General features: G+C 34.3%; 2 protein-coding genes across 3 annotated transcripts; both read right to left on the reverse strand.

Moving 5' to 3' along the window:
- Positions 1–939: 939 nt before the first annotated feature.
- Positions 940–6494, reverse strand: LOC107918068 (uncharacterized). Of its 2 annotated transcripts, XM_016847573.2 has the most exons (11): positions 5641–6494; positions 4368–5516; positions 3098–4228; positions 2923–2964; positions 2544–2620; positions 2286–2370; positions 2044–2127; positions 1815–1916; positions 1581–1679; positions 1301–1417; positions 940–1200 (listed from the first exon to the last, which is right to left on the reverse strand). In XM_016847573.2, the coding sequence occupies exons 1-10, from the start codon at positions 6394–6396 to the stop codon at positions 1307–1309; spliced, it is 3636 nt and encodes a 1211-aa protein (XP_016703062.2). In that variant the 5' UTR covers positions 6397–6494; the 3' UTR covers positions 940–1200; positions 1301–1306. The 2 variants fall into 2 exon arrangements, with proteins under 2 accessions (XP_016703062.2, XP_016703061.2); XM_016847572.2 differs by having other exon boundaries at positions 940–1417; positions 5641–6493.
- A 3832-nt stretch (positions 6495–10326) lies between these two features.
- On the reverse strand, positions 10327–14355 carry LOC107916521 (uncharacterized). Its single transcript, XM_016845775.2, has 7 exons — positions 13921–14355; positions 13747–13835; positions 13515–13659; positions 11750–11848; positions 11514–11636; positions 10942–11210; positions 10327–10837 (listed from the first exon to the last, which is right to left on the reverse strand). The coding sequence occupies exons 1-7, from the start codon at positions 14108–14110 to the stop codon at positions 10727–10729; spliced, it is 1026 nt and encodes a 341-aa protein (XP_016701264.1). The 5' UTR covers positions 14111–14355; the 3' UTR covers positions 10327–10726.
- Positions 14356–14806: the final 451 nt, after the last annotated feature.

Genomic DNA, 14806 nt, shown 5'->3' on the forward strand with positions numbered 1-14806 from the left:
GGGGGTCAAGTAATCGAACTACCTTCCTTCATGAATTTCATGATGGCAAGCCAAATTGAGAATCTGCTTCGCGCGTGTCTAAATCCCGCTTTAATACCAATTGAAAAAGTCTTTGGTTTGCACTAGTTTCAACTTTGTTGTTCTAATTTCTATTAGAACAGATGTTGGGACAGAACAATTTAAACCACAAAGCAAGAAGCAAAGTAAAAAATAAAAATAACATGCAACATTTTTTAATTCAATTCGAATCGACAATCCTACGTCTACAAAACCTCACTCAATGAATGATTTTTACTCAATAATTTATCCGGCAATTATTGACTTAAGCCCAATCTACCCTTTTACATTGAATAATTGTAGCCCCACACTCGAATCAAAATGAATCAAAATTATTACAGATCACTCTCCCAAAATCCTTACTTTACATTTAATATAACTCTCCAAACAACGCCTAAAACAGCACCTAAGAGAATATCAAATATAACAAGAAAAACAGAGCAAGACACTGTAAAATTGATTAGCGGGGATACCACACTGTTGCATATTTATAAGCTTCTTTTAAGCCATCATCCAATAGCCTTTTTTTTTTCTTTCATTAAACTTTTTACCACTAACATTAGTAACTACAAGCTTTGTTACTCAAAAGGAACAAGAGACGAGTATCGGGAAGATCAAAATGAATATGGGCTACGAGTAAATATATATTTTAAATGTTTTATTTTCTTATAATCCACTAGAACATAAAATGGCACATCTTTAAGCCCCAACAATGTCAAGAAGAAGCATCACCAATGTAAACACGTTTTAGATCTTTTTTGGTTTTCTTCTCAACCCTAAGTCGGAGCCTGAATCTGATTAAAGAATTTAAATTACGAATTATTCAACAACAATGTAAAACAAGAAGATGGATTTATTCGTCTAATGTTCTTTTATTATCAATCATTGTATTTTCTTTTATTCGTAAATGTGTATACAATGTATTTAGAGAACCCATTCATTGTATGGGTTTCTATTTCCTACAGATACAAACAAATAAATGAAGGAAGCTGAAATACAGTGTAGAGGATAAACAGAGATGATGTACAGAAAGATGCTATACAAATGTTTGAGCATATGAAAGTATATACAGGGAGGTTCTAACTTTTACCTAATGGTTAGTTACCTGATCCACTCCTAACCGTAAAACTTCAATTCCGCCAGCTTCCCATAAAAAAAAAATCAAATATAAACCATCAATTCAGAGAGAAAATAAAAAATAAACTGAAACAAATGATGCCAAATGCCGAGTATAATACTAAACTTCTCTTCATGTATACTGAGCTTTCAGTTTACGCAAGAATTCTAATGTTTCTGTGTATGAAGGATCGGATCGGCTGAGTGGTTTGCATGAATTTATATGATCTGTTGATTCTAATACCTGTTTCACAGTCGAAAGAAGAATAAATTTTGGAGAATAGAACCATTTAGACGTAGCATTTTCAATTTGTGGATGTTACCTATTTAGATTATTATACTTTCATAGAATCATTATTATTATTTAAAGAAAATACATGTATCTATGTGAAATGATAAACACTTACAACGAGTTCACCAAATCCAGGGTAGGCTGATTCAATTGGCACAATTTCCATACGGAACGCCCATCCTCCATAACCTTCAACTATTGGAGTGACCTTGGTCTGAAAGATATCAAGTTTGAAGATCATATCAACCTTACCACTTGATTAGATTAAAATGAATTGCAAACACGAGTAATGATGCAGTATTCTAGGGGGAGGAGAAAAGGTTATCATCAATATATGCATATCTATTACCTCACAGAAACTAAGGACTTGGAGCATCTGTCTCTTATGAAGGCGACGAAGGAAGTCATTAAGTTGCACTAGTCGTGGAGAGCCACTTCTCAATTCTCCTATCTATGAAAGAAAACCAATGAAAATGGTTCAAACATCAGGTTCTGAATTAAAACTATTTTACAAGTCCAAAATTTGGAATTATAATTATTTACTGATTAAAAAGTTCATAATTGATTAAAATACTAACAGTTGGAGCCGGACGTAACACAAGGCCCATTCGCCAGGGCATATCAGCAAGCTTGCTACCAAAGTGTGGACAGCTATAGAACACCTGAAATTAGATGAAATATTATTATTGTTGAACTTGCCACTGCAAGAAGTTCAAATACATTAACATCATACCTCAAGTTTCCTTTTATTAAAACCAAGGTATTTCGGTTTTTGAATAAAATAATGGAAACAGAAAATCTCTAATATTTGAGCACTTACAACTCCAACAGTGTTGTTCACAAGGTCATCCATATTTTCTGCCTTTGCTTTAAATAGCATCTGCTTGACCACCAGACCTCCCAGGCTACGTATAAGAGAAAGTCATGCATTGAACGACAAGGCAAAATTGGAACAATTAAAGACTAGCATAGTCGTTTAAAAAAAGTTCTGGCACCAAAACACCCAAGTCAAGATAGCTCTTGCACTAGAACCCCCAAGCCAAAAATGTAAAAAGAAAGAGAGGTTAAATTGATTAACCTGTGGGTCACAAATACAACAGGCCGACTCCCAATGCCAGCAGCAACCAGCTTCTTCAATAACATGGAACTAACTTCCTGAAAGTCAAAATGAAAAGTTCATGAACATAGTCAGCAGAAAAAGCATATGATAGCCACAAGTTTGAACATCTGCATTACACCCACAAATATCATAAGAAATATGGAAGCATATAACTTCATTAACTGAGTCTCAAAAGATGCATTCAATGTTGCATGAGTTTAAGAGGAGAAAAACTCATAAGTTAATCTAAACATGCATATACGTATTTCATAAATGAATTTCTCAGGTGACACTTCCACAACTCGAGTAAATGAAGCATGACAAAAATCACAAACTAAATAAACCAAAAGAGGCCAACCTGAAGAGGCAGGGAAGCTCCAGACCACTGTGTTAGGTTTGTCTGTATAAAATAAGATAGATCTTGAAGTATGAGAAACAGTTGCTGAGGACCTCGACATTACTAGAAGTGAATTGCTTGCAAAAAAAACCTATTAATTTGAACTTCTGAAAACTACCACCAAACTTAAACAAACCTTGTACTTAAGGGAAAACAAGCGAGCTTGAGGAAAATCAGCCGAAAGCCATTCACCTGGCCAAAAGGTCCCAAGCTTCCCTGCTTCTTCATCAATTTTCTCCACCAGGCCAGACTTAGTTGAGGATTTGTCCTCAGCTATGCGCCAAGTTTTATAAGGTCCACCACGTAACCCATGTACAAATACAATATCCATTTGAGGAATCTCAGAGTCAGAATCATTATTAGATACATTAAAAGATTTGGATGAGTCAGCAACATCTGAAACTTGGGTTACGGCTGTACTATTGGTATCAACCTCATTCGAACTAGACTTATCTTTCTGAACAGAGGACTGATCTTTTCCAGGACACTTCCAATGGGGACGTTCAGGGTTAATTAAGAATATCATGTCATCATAACTTGGACAGATGCTTGTACCATCTCTGCTACCATTTTCAGGACCACTATTTATTGAGTCAATACCAATTTGCTGATGGCAAATTACATTTAATAGAATTGCCTTAGCATAACTTCGTATCTTAAGGTCATTGATGCTTGATATCTTCCCATCAGCACAATCCTCAAGCCACTTACACCAAGCTTCATCAGCTGCAATGACTTTCTGGACTTTTGGAAGGAGTGAAAGAATAGCTAACAGTCGAGCTGCATGCCTCCGAATGTGAGCAGTAGGTGGCACTCGGACACTAGATGGATTGTTTGTATTTGAAGGTGACACCTCACCTTCAGTACTTGAAACCCTTTCTTGTGCTTCAGGCGCTCTAGATGCATCATAAGCCTCTATTGCAGCCAGTTTCTCATAATCATCACGTAACAAATAGCGTCTTAGCAAACATAAGAGCCCCAGATCGGTAATCTTATCCTGCAATAAAGAATCTTCGGCACAAATTCCAGTCAGTGCTTTGATCCCTTTGAGGGTTGCCAATGCAGAATCTGCAACATCTAACTTTGGAGGATTATCTTTCTTCAGATTTTTATATGGTCCAGCAAAAGGATCAAGAGAAAGAAGATCTGCCAGGGGGGATGTATCGACAGAACCAGTTAACCAATTTCCAGCCATACTAACGACACCAACTGCTAATTGATTAGCAGTCTGTCCAGCTGAAAGAATGTTAGACTGGTCTATCTGAGTCTGCAAATTTCAACAGATCATGAGTAATTTAAGTTGAAGTTACTAAAATCTATTCTTAGCCTTCAAAACATGTGCATACTGAAGTTAAATTTGCATATAACAATGAAAGCAATTTAAAACAAAAGGTACACATTCGAACCTTCACTTTGTCGATGCCTTCTTTAACAGATGATGCCTTGCTGGAGACCAGGATATCATTTAGCAGAAGAGCTAACCAACCTTGAGAAATTGGAACAGAAGATGGACCATGGTCTTCTAGAATGCAAGAAAGAATTCTTATGGCAGAGGATCGAATTTCATTGGAGGAAGATTTTCCAAAAACCCAGGAAAGCAGAATACCACACCACTTTTGACTTTCTTCAATAGATAAATGCGAGTCCTCAGTTGAGAGCAATTCCAAAGCTTTTGCAAGAGCTTCTTGAACCTGCTGATGCTTTGATGTTCTCTTTGCAGTGACTCTCATCAGTTCAAGACCCTTCTCCATTACAGTCCTCCGAGCTTGGTGGCTCCTCTCAACAGCAACTATAAAAGCCGATAAAGCCATTTGAGATAAGGAAATGTCTTCATTTTTGCTTGCATGTGAAGCAGTAGAAAGAAGACTGGATGCCCAATCAGAGACAGAGTCACTTAAGGGAAGATTATGATCTTCCAATAGCAACCGAGCCACCAAGCTACCATGCCATTTCACAGATCTCTCAGGTGCTAGTAAAGCACACATGACAGCCTCTCCATCTTGATCCAATTCTTCAATATGAGACCTATTGATCTCCGATGCCATTGCCCAGTTGGCTAATGCCCAAGCAGCGAAAGGCACAGCAACATGCTGAGAATGCAAATCATCCCAAAGACCAGGAACAACAGCAGCTGACAAATTGGCTTGTTCCACTGAACTACCATGCTTATTCATCAATGCAAGTGTTCTCGGAGTATCCCTATCTAATTCTGATGGGGTATCATTTGAATGATCTAATGTCATATGCTCAGTTGTTCTCGACAGCCCTATAGCAGTCGTCCCTTCAAGAATTTTAATTCCAATCCCTTTCATCCCTCTTCCACCATCATCATCATCATCATTTCTCTCTCCCTCGTCTAAATGCATGTCACCTTCTTCAATAACTTGAACAGCTGCAGCAATATCTCTCATTTCTGCATTTCCCGGTAGCCAAGGCTTAAAAGATTCCTTTTCTACACACTCGCAATTGGATGTAACAATATCCATTATAGCAGCCACAAGCATACTTCTACCTTTCAAAGAATCAGAAATATCGAATGAACTACGACCCGAATGCTGCTCCCACACAAAAGCTATTTATCAATGGTAAAACAAAAAACTTAGAAGCACCAACAAGATTAGGGTGCAAAAAAGTTACATTTTCATAATCAGTAGATAACAAAAAGAAATAAAAACGTACCCTTTTAGATTTATTTTGAGGTTGACATGAAAAAATGAACCTCAACAGATAGGAAACGGCGCCTGGTCTTCCAAGCACGTCTTTGCGCACGTCGGGATCCGCAATTAAGTAAGCCAATGCCCTCGCCGACTCGGCCTGAGTGCCGCAAACATCTGCTTTGCCCACTGCTACCGTCTCCAGCAGCCAATCAACTACCGCGCCGCCACTAGCGTTCACAATCGCCGCTCTGCGGCTCGCATTGGCAGCGGCAATGTCCGCAAGCAAAGACGCCACGCGTAGCTCGAACCCAGCCCGAACTTCGTGGTTTGCGGATGACATCACCGACCTCAACGATTGCCACAAAACAGAGGCGGCGACGCTGGTTTGTTTGGCTTGGTGGACGATCCTCCGGAAGGACTCGTTCGATTTTTGCATCGTGTGCTCGATTGAGTCGTAAAGAGGACTTCTCCTAGGGCTAGGGTTACCGTCGGAGGATTCATTGCCTTCATTGGCAGATAAAACAGCGACGGAAGCGACGATAGCGGAGAGGAGAGTGGCGGAGAGGGCCAAAACGGAATTTCGAGAAAGAGAAACCGTTGCAGAAGGGCGAGTTGAAAGCTGAGTTTGAAAATATTGCGGCGGCGGTGATTGGGAAGGGACGGGTTGCCGGTTTTTGAGATTGTTAGGGGATTCAACGGAGTTGGGAGACGAGGAGGAAAACCGTCGCGTATAATGAAGATAGCAACGCCGACGAGATCTTAAGCAGTAACGAAGCATAATTTTAATTGGAAAAAATAAAGGAAAGGATTGGGAAATTCCGTTGAAGCCGCTGTTCAAGAGGATGGCGGGAGGAAAATGGTTGTTTATATATATAGATGGTAAGGACGGTCTACAAAAATGGAATTTTCTAGCCGCATATGCCAACCTTTTTGTCCTTTCCAATACCAGGCCTTTCAATTTTATACCTTTTACAATTTAGTTTCATGGGCCTACTTAAAATGGGTTTAATAGTCTCTACAAACAAATCATGAATTTAAACTCGATTTAACTTGGTTTTATCAAATTCACCTGAATTTGATATGATTTGAACCTGAATTTATTTTTAAACCAACTCAAATTTAACTTGATTTGGATCTAGAATTACCCATTTTTTTCACTTCTTTCGTCCCTTTCTCGTCGCATCATTGACCACTGTGTTTTTTTCCTTATTCTTTCATTAACTCTAATCTTGTCATCCAACAAATCACCCAAAACCCTAACTTCACTTGGTTCCCGCATCACTTCTTTACTTTCTTTACTAATGTAGTCAGTTCCAACCATTTTAATTGATATGTACCGTTCCACCTACTGGTACATGAATAATGTTAAAAAATATAATATTTATACTTTTTTATTATTATAGTAATGAATAATACAAACTTTTCCTCAACATTATGAACCGATTCGTGCATGAATATTTTATATTGAAATTTATTTAATATAACCATTTGATATTTGTAAATATTAATATATATATTAAATATTTTTTAAAAATATTGATAAATCCAAAATAAGCGTTATCAATACGCACCAATTCCAATAGAAAAACGATGTATCTACTAGACTATCTCGCTTTTTGCGCCTTGCAATTTGCGTCAACATCGTCATGCATCCTCCATGATCCCTACCCTTGCATCCTTAACTATCAATGACACTAGAGCATGAACTGCCTCAAGACCCGTCAAACAAACTCAATTCCATAAGTAAAGTGTGGCCTCTAACATCGCCTCCTATGCATTCTTAATCAATTAAGGCGACCCATTGTTATCAATGATGATCAATGCGTAAAGAATATCACGTTTTGACTCAAATTTTTCAATAAATTTTTTACAATTTTTTTTTATTTTTATAATTTTTTCATATTTTTATAAAATTTAAATACTTATTTTTTTATAATTTTAATTTAAAATACTATGTGATAGATGATATGTCATACCACATCAACAAAGTTATCAAATGAGGTGTCACATTACATCAGTAATGACATCAACAAAATCATCAAATAAAATGCCATGCTACATTAACAAAGTTGTTGATTAAAATCAAATTTATTTGACAAAAAATTCAACAATGTGGGCGACATTCAGAAAAAGAAAAAGAAAACTTAAATAACAATGAAAAAGCAAAAGAAAAAACTTAGGGGCAAATTTTGCAATTCTGCTTTAAGAAAATTTGAGAAAATAAAAAATCAACACATTAAAAGAAGAAGCATAAGAATCCTTACAACTATATTTAAAAACAGGCTTAATGCATATTTTAGTTACTGAAGTATACTGCTTTTTTCACTTTAGTCCTTACAATTTCTTTTGGTCCACTTTAATCTCCAACGTTATCAGATTTTTCCAGTTTAGTCCTTTAACATTAAAAACTTAGGGCTGAAATATTCAACCATTCATATACTGCCGTGTGTCATGTTGTAACATCATTGTGACATCATTATTCGAAAAACCTTAAAAAAATCTTTAAAAATGGATTTTTTTTTTAAAATTAACAAAAAATTATTAAAATTATAAAATTAAAAAACAATATAAAAATAATTACTAAATTTTGTTTTAAAGAATTAGAAAATTAAATATTTTTAATTTTTTAGGTGATAAATTTTAGGTAAGTTTTTTTGAAAATATTAAAATAAAGATAAATAATTCTATTTATTATCTAAATGATTATTCAATTGAAATAACATTATCTTTCATTATTTAAATAATTTGAAAAAAATTATCTAAATTTATTACCTAAAAAATCTACCCATGATTGATTAGATTACAAAACAATTATCATAGGTGATGATATCCTCCCAAGAGACAACCATCTCATGTTCAAATTCTAATAAATGTAATTTTTAAATTTTTAAAAATATAAAAAATATAATATGTTTTTATGTTTTTTTTTGTAAATTTTAATATTTTATAATTATTTTGGCAATTTTATAATTTCTTTTCTATTTTTAATAATTTATTAACTTTTGTAATTTTTAAATAATTCTTTTATATTTTTAATATTTTTTGTAATATTTTTTTTTCTATTTTTAATAATTTTAATAATTATGTATATTTTGTATATTTTTAATTTTTGTAATTTAATATAGTTTTAAGGTTTTTCAGATGATGATGTCATCATGTATGGCAGTATATGATTGGCTGACCATTTCTTTTAACGTACAAAAGACTAAATCTGAAACATCTGATATTGTTAGGACTAAATTGAGAATATCTAATAATATTAGAAACTAAAGTGAGCCAAAAGAACTTTAAAGATCAAAATAAAAAAATGGATATACTTCAAGACTAATGGCTAGTTTGGATGGGCGGTGTGTTTACCTCCGGTGAGGTTAAAAACAGCGGTGGCGGTGAGATTAGTTACTGTAGCGGTGAGATTAGAAATAATGGTGGAGTGTGTGTTTGGATTCAAACGCAACTGTAGCGGTGAGATGAGAATAAAAATGACTATTAAGGACATCAGATTAGAATTGATATATAATAGAAGTTTTTTAAATTATTTTACTTTTTTAAAATTATTAAAATATATGAATTTATAAATTCATTTAATAAAATATTAAAATGTATCTTCCAGTATTTTAATGATTTATATAATTAATTTAAATTATTTATTAGATAAAATAATAATTATTTTTATTTTTTATAGTTAAATATTTTTTATAACAATGATAAATATTATTTTCACAAATAGTAACATTATACTTGGATCAAATTTGGGAAAGAAATTAGTTTAACTTTCAAGGATAAAATGGTAAAATAATAAATAAAAGTAATGGTGTTTTTGTCTCTTAAAAATACCAACAGCACCCAAGGGTTCCAATTGCTGCTGAAACCTCCAGCAGAAATTTAGCTGTCCAGTACGGTGGAATTGAATTCTCACTGAACTGATCTGCTTTTTCAAACACCATGGCAGTGAGGTTGGCACCCTCAACTGCACCTCACTGATGTACTGAAGCAAACCAAAGGAAGCCTAAAGTTTGCATTAAGTACACTTCAAAAGTTTCTTTTTTCTTATAATGATTTTTTAGGTTTAAAAGCCCAAAAACCTTTGAAAGAAAATATAACGTTTTTTGAATTTTTGCATAATAATAAATTTATTTTCACTTTTCTATCAATTTGTTCCCTTTTTTTAATTAGAGCTCACAATTAATTTTTCTTAAAGAGTCAAATCACATATTTTTAATAAAAATATTGACTAAAATGTTATTTTTTTTAACGATATTCGCATGGCAACTCACGCAACGTCAACAAATAATTTAAAAACTATAAAATATTTTAAAAAATAAAAAATTCAAAAAAAAGCATAAAGTACACGTGAATTGCCATGCAAGCTGGAATATTTAAAAATCTAACATTTCAAGCAATATATTCGTAAAAGAAATATCAATTCAACTCTTTTTGAAAAGGTTGACGGTGAATTCGGCTTTTTTTAAAAGATTGAGAGTTAAATTTATCTTAAAAAGATGGGAGCCAAATTGACAAATGTAAACATTAAGAGCTAAGTTTGCCATTATGCCTTATTTTTTTATATTTTTATATCTTAATTTATTACATTTTTTGAAAATTTAATTTTTTGAAACATTTTAGGTATTTTATTTTTATTTTTTAAAATTTTTAAAATTAAAACAAATGACACAATACGTAAATTTTAAAAATTAAAATTAAATTGATATAATATTTAAATGTTCAAAGCTACCTTCATTATTATGGCATTTAACAACTGAGTCTCAAAATGCAATTAGCAATAAAAAAAAGCTCCATCTCTTTTAACAATGTAATTAATTAAACTACAAAGAAAAGCTTTTCTATAGTCTCATCATGTCTTCTACAATAACCTCACCTCAAAAGCCAGCAGCACCAACGATGGTCATGTCTTAAATACCTCTCAGTGCCGAGCTGAGACCAGATCAACCAATAGACCTTTCGTGGTACAAAAAATATTTGTTCTGTTGATTAGATGTAAATGGGGCATTCTATAGAGTCTGTGGCGAGATCCCAGATTGACTACTGATGGTCATGTCTTGGCGAGATCTCGGATTGACTGCTGACGGTCATGTCTTGTTGATCAAAGTTCAGACACTAATGACACCAGATACCCAAGGAACAATAACAGGAACATTCCGGTGGCTGTTTCTATAACCTTCAGGGTATCGGTCCTTAAAGTTCAGACTTGGCTTCTCAGACTGCAATTTTGTTTTTAATTAGCTTCGGGATTGCAAACAATTTCTGTTGGATGCAAAAGTACAAAGAAAATGGTAACTAAACGTATTGGAAAAACAGCACTTACGTATTTCAGCCAGCATTCCATGTGTTTGTGTTCATATTTATCTGGGGAATAGCAACCGGTCTCGGATGGACAATAAACCCATATATTGCATTTCTTTTCACCCGGTTTCGCAGCTTTCGCCTGATCTAAACAAGCCTGGCAGCAATCAGCTGCACTTTCTTTGTGATGTGTAAGACCCCATCGAACACAATCACCATCATAATCAGTGTGAAGTTCAGTACGGCACTCCGGCAGAGGAGGCCTCCCAGCTAAAATTTGTTCTGGATCATCTGTATAAAAGAATTAGAACTCAGCGATGGCCATTTCTAACCCTAATATCAACCTAAAATATGCATGTTATTTTGACCTATGTTGTCTGACACTTCATTTTTTTGCTAAAATACCCATATCCAACACATTCAGATATAGGTATGGGGGTATTCATCTCCAAATATATGAAAAATCTTTGAAAAATTGAGTACACCCGTGTCCAACACATACCCATTATCTGACACTCACTCCTATCTCGAGTAACATAGATATTGACAATAGAGATAGATGGCTTTGATCAACAGGAGAATTTGAACAATTACCAGTATCTTCCACGTCCTCAGGCTTATCATTATGTTCTTGATTCTTGATTTCACTGGGAATCCAAAGGCCAATTTCTTCTGACAGCGCAGCCCAATTTGACTCCAAGACTTTTACTAAGTTCCCTACAAATAGTAAGCTGACGAGTAAGTTTAACGCTCTGCGACAAGTAAAATGTTAAGCTTTTTTTTATCTTGATAATAAACCAAAAGTAACAATATAACAGCTTATGAGTTACCTGCTTCCTCTCGCAGAAGAGTTGAATCCAATCTCTCTCCTCCAAGGGCTAAATTTTTGGCTTCTTTCAGTTTCTTGTTGCGCCAGGTTTCAACCGCTTCTGTAAACGATGGATATCAACAAAATAACTAGCAAACATGAGACCTACATCATTTCTGATTACTTTGAAAGAACTCTTCCAACATACGGCAAACACTTGTACGATAACTCTAACCCAATGGTCGAAATGGGTTTTTGCTTAGACAATTAGTTGTTGAGGAATAGAAAACATTTAATCTATAAGGATCTTTCCAATCCAGTATAATGTTAAAGACAGCTAGCGGTGGATTTGGAAACCGCATCACATAGAGCATATCAAATTGAAAAATTAAAAATCTTTAAATTTAGAGCACACCAGCAATCAACGGCAAAATAATTCCAACCTCTTTCAGGAATCTAATATTGCCTGCTAAAGATGAAAAACAAAAAGGGCTGTGGCTACAATGGTTCTGAAATTTGTAAATAACGATCAATTTTCAACAGACATACATTCAATTCGGGTAATGCCAAATCAATGAAACTGACAATTCCCAACATAATTTGAACTGCGGCCTCATGAAGACTATTTCCTAGACTGTTAAGCTATTTGGGACCTGTTTTACATTCCTAACCAGTCAGAAGGAACCTAGGTAATGAGGTACAAGTCAAAACCAAAAGCAGAATATAAAATGTCAGTCCTTTCTTCACCAAAAGGGAAATGGAAGAAAAGGGCAGGTACAAGTGGCTCTCCAAAAACACCAGAAATAACCATGCAAAGATTCTGCTTGGTAATGATTACACATTTATTGTTAGAAGTCGATTGTTTAAAGTTACAGATTTGTTAGAAATAACCATGGAACAAAAATTTTTTTGATTATTTCTATAGGAAGTTATAGTTAGAAATGTATCCTACTAACCGACAAATTGAAACTTTTCATCAAGAATCACAATGCATAATATGCTTTTTCAGTGATTGAAAAAGTTATGAATTATGAATTAGTAACTAGCCTTAAACTCAAACTTAGGAACACTAAAGAATTTGTCTATCCCATTAATGGATTGCGTTATAAAGCGCATCCACCCCTGGACTATTGGATGGAGTGGATCAATAAGAATATAATACTTGGAAAAATGAAAGAAAGGAGGTGAAACCATAACATATGTTACCTAATCGATATTAAGCAACATGAATCCTACAGCCTATCAGTACTTTAGAACTAAACTCTCCATTTATGAAATCTTTTCGAGGTATTCTGCATAGAAAAACATCAAAAACACACATCGAAGATGACGGAAACAAAGTTTCAAAATGGGTTTCTTTAGAATTACCAGAGATTAACATTTGCCTTTAGAAAGATCAAGTATATGATCCCTAAGAAGCACATGTAGCCACCATACTCTTTTCTATCGAAAAACAGAATAATCAAACCTATGTTTCCACACAGTAATTTTGTGTGCACTAAAACTGCAATGTAAGTTATTGCATTTATTATATTCCCCATGCTAAACCAAGTAATAACACACATCTGCAAGTTTCCATAATAAGAATGGAGTTAAGACTGCTTATTCATTAATAGATTATTCATGAACCTGTAAACTTCGTAGTTGTATACAAAGATTATAATCTTCAGCAAATAGACCTATCCATAAACATCATAAATGCTCAATCCATGTAAAACTACACCATAATATAACACTATAAACTGAAACAGTTGAAAATGAAAAAGGAAATTAAGGCAGACACCAACCATGCTGCTCACTGACACTGGCATTTGGTCTCAAGCTTCTCAATCTTTGCAGTATCTCATCAGTTATCTTATTCTTAACTGCTTGGGGCAGTTCAGCTTCAGCCATTGATTCTTCACTCGAAAATCCATGCTTCAATCGTTTTACCTTTATTTACAGATATCAACATTCAATACTACACCAAAAGCAGGAAAGAAAGAAATGAAAAAAAAAAACGAAGGGCAATTTGCATACCAATTTAACAAGCTCTATAGGTTCACTGGCTCTTCGAATCCTAACTGATTCTTCCATTTGTTTAATATGATCTGATGTATGCATTGCAACTAAAAAAAACAAATCCCATAGAATCAGAAGAGTAGTCAAGACAAAAATTATCAAAAAAAGGAGGCAAAGCTTATAGAAACTCACCATCATGATCTTTGTTGGAATAAATGTAGAGAGAAGAATAGAGAGAATGAAGAACATAGAGAGCAATAACGATGTTAACGGAGCAAACAATTACAGTGATCCTTTTATAGGAGCACTGACCCGAACCTGAACCTGAACCTGAACCTAAACCATGACCACCCCATTTGGCTCCTCTGCCTTCTCTAGCCATCTCCTATCTCTTTCTCCCACTGCTTCATCGCACCATGTTCTTTAAACTTTCTTTCGAGAAGAGATGGATCAAATGGATTTCAGCAGATCGTCATAATCTAAAAAATTTCCCTTTATTCTACGACTTTCCAATGCACATAAGAGTGGAGGCAGCCCCCGCACCAGTGAACCGTTGGTTGTTCTCCACCTTCCGCTTATTTATCTTTTTGCCTACCTTTGGGTTTTTCCTTTTTGTTTTTACTTTTTATCCATCAAACACATCCGCTAATTATTTTTATGAATCTATATTAAAAATTAATATAAATTAAATTAAATAAATAGAATTTTGATCCTAAGGGTTAAATTAAAATATTAAAAAACTATGACTAAGGGTTAAATCCATAAAACTACCATCAAATTTTTGTATTAGAAGACAAATTACATTTTGTCCTCTCTATTTTAATTGGATAAATTAATCCTTCTAAATTAGAAAAAAATACAAATTGACACTTCTATTAAAAAATTAATCCATGTATTAAAGTTAGACCTATTAATGGATTGGGCCACTTGTCTAGATCCGAAAGCCCACCCTAAAACTGAGAGGGCTTGGATAAAATACAATGCCCAAAAAATGGGCTTGGGTAAATCCCAAGACTCGTTTTCTATATAAGTTGGGCTTTAGGCAAGATTTTTTAGTTTGAGCTTGGCCCAACGTGAA

Source organism: Gossypium hirsutum, chromosome D01 (assembly GCF_007990345.1).
Source record: "Gossypium hirsutum isolate 1008001.06 chromosome D01, Gossypium_hirsutum_v2.1, whole genome shotgun sequence".
NCBI lineage: Eukaryota > Viridiplantae > Streptophyta > Magnoliopsida > Malvales > Malvaceae > Gossypium > Gossypium hirsutum.

What these genes read in the sequence shown, in the direction of transcription:
- LOC107916521 (XM_016845775.2), bottom strand. Translation starts at nt 14,110, where the DNA reads ATGGCTAGAGAAGGCAGAGGAGCCAAATGGGGTGGTCATGGTTTAGGT. An exon ending in TTCCAACAAAGATCATGATG is followed by an intron (nt 13,836 to 13,920) that starts GTGAGTTTCTAT and finishes TGTTTTTTTTAG; the next exon opens with TTGCAATGCATACATCAGAT. An exon ending in TGAGGACGTGGAAGATACTG is followed by an intron (nt 11,211 to 11,513) that starts GTAATTGTTCAA and finishes TCTTTTATACAG; the next exon opens with ATGATCCAGAACAAATTTTA.
- LOC107918068 (XM_016847573.2), bottom strand. Translation starts at nt 6,396, where the DNA reads ATGCTTCGTTACTGCTTAAGATCTCGTCGGCGTTGCTATCTTCATTAT. An exon ending in TGTTTTCCCTTAAGTACAAG is followed by an intron (nt 2,965 to 3,097) that starts GTTTGTTTAAGT and finishes TATTTTATACAG; the next exon opens with ACAAACCTAACACAGTGGTC. An exon ending in CTGGATTTGGTGAACTCGTT is followed by an intron (nt 1,418 to 1,580) that starts GTAAGTGTTTAT and finishes ACTGTGAAACAG; the next exon opens with GTATTAGAATCAACAGATCA.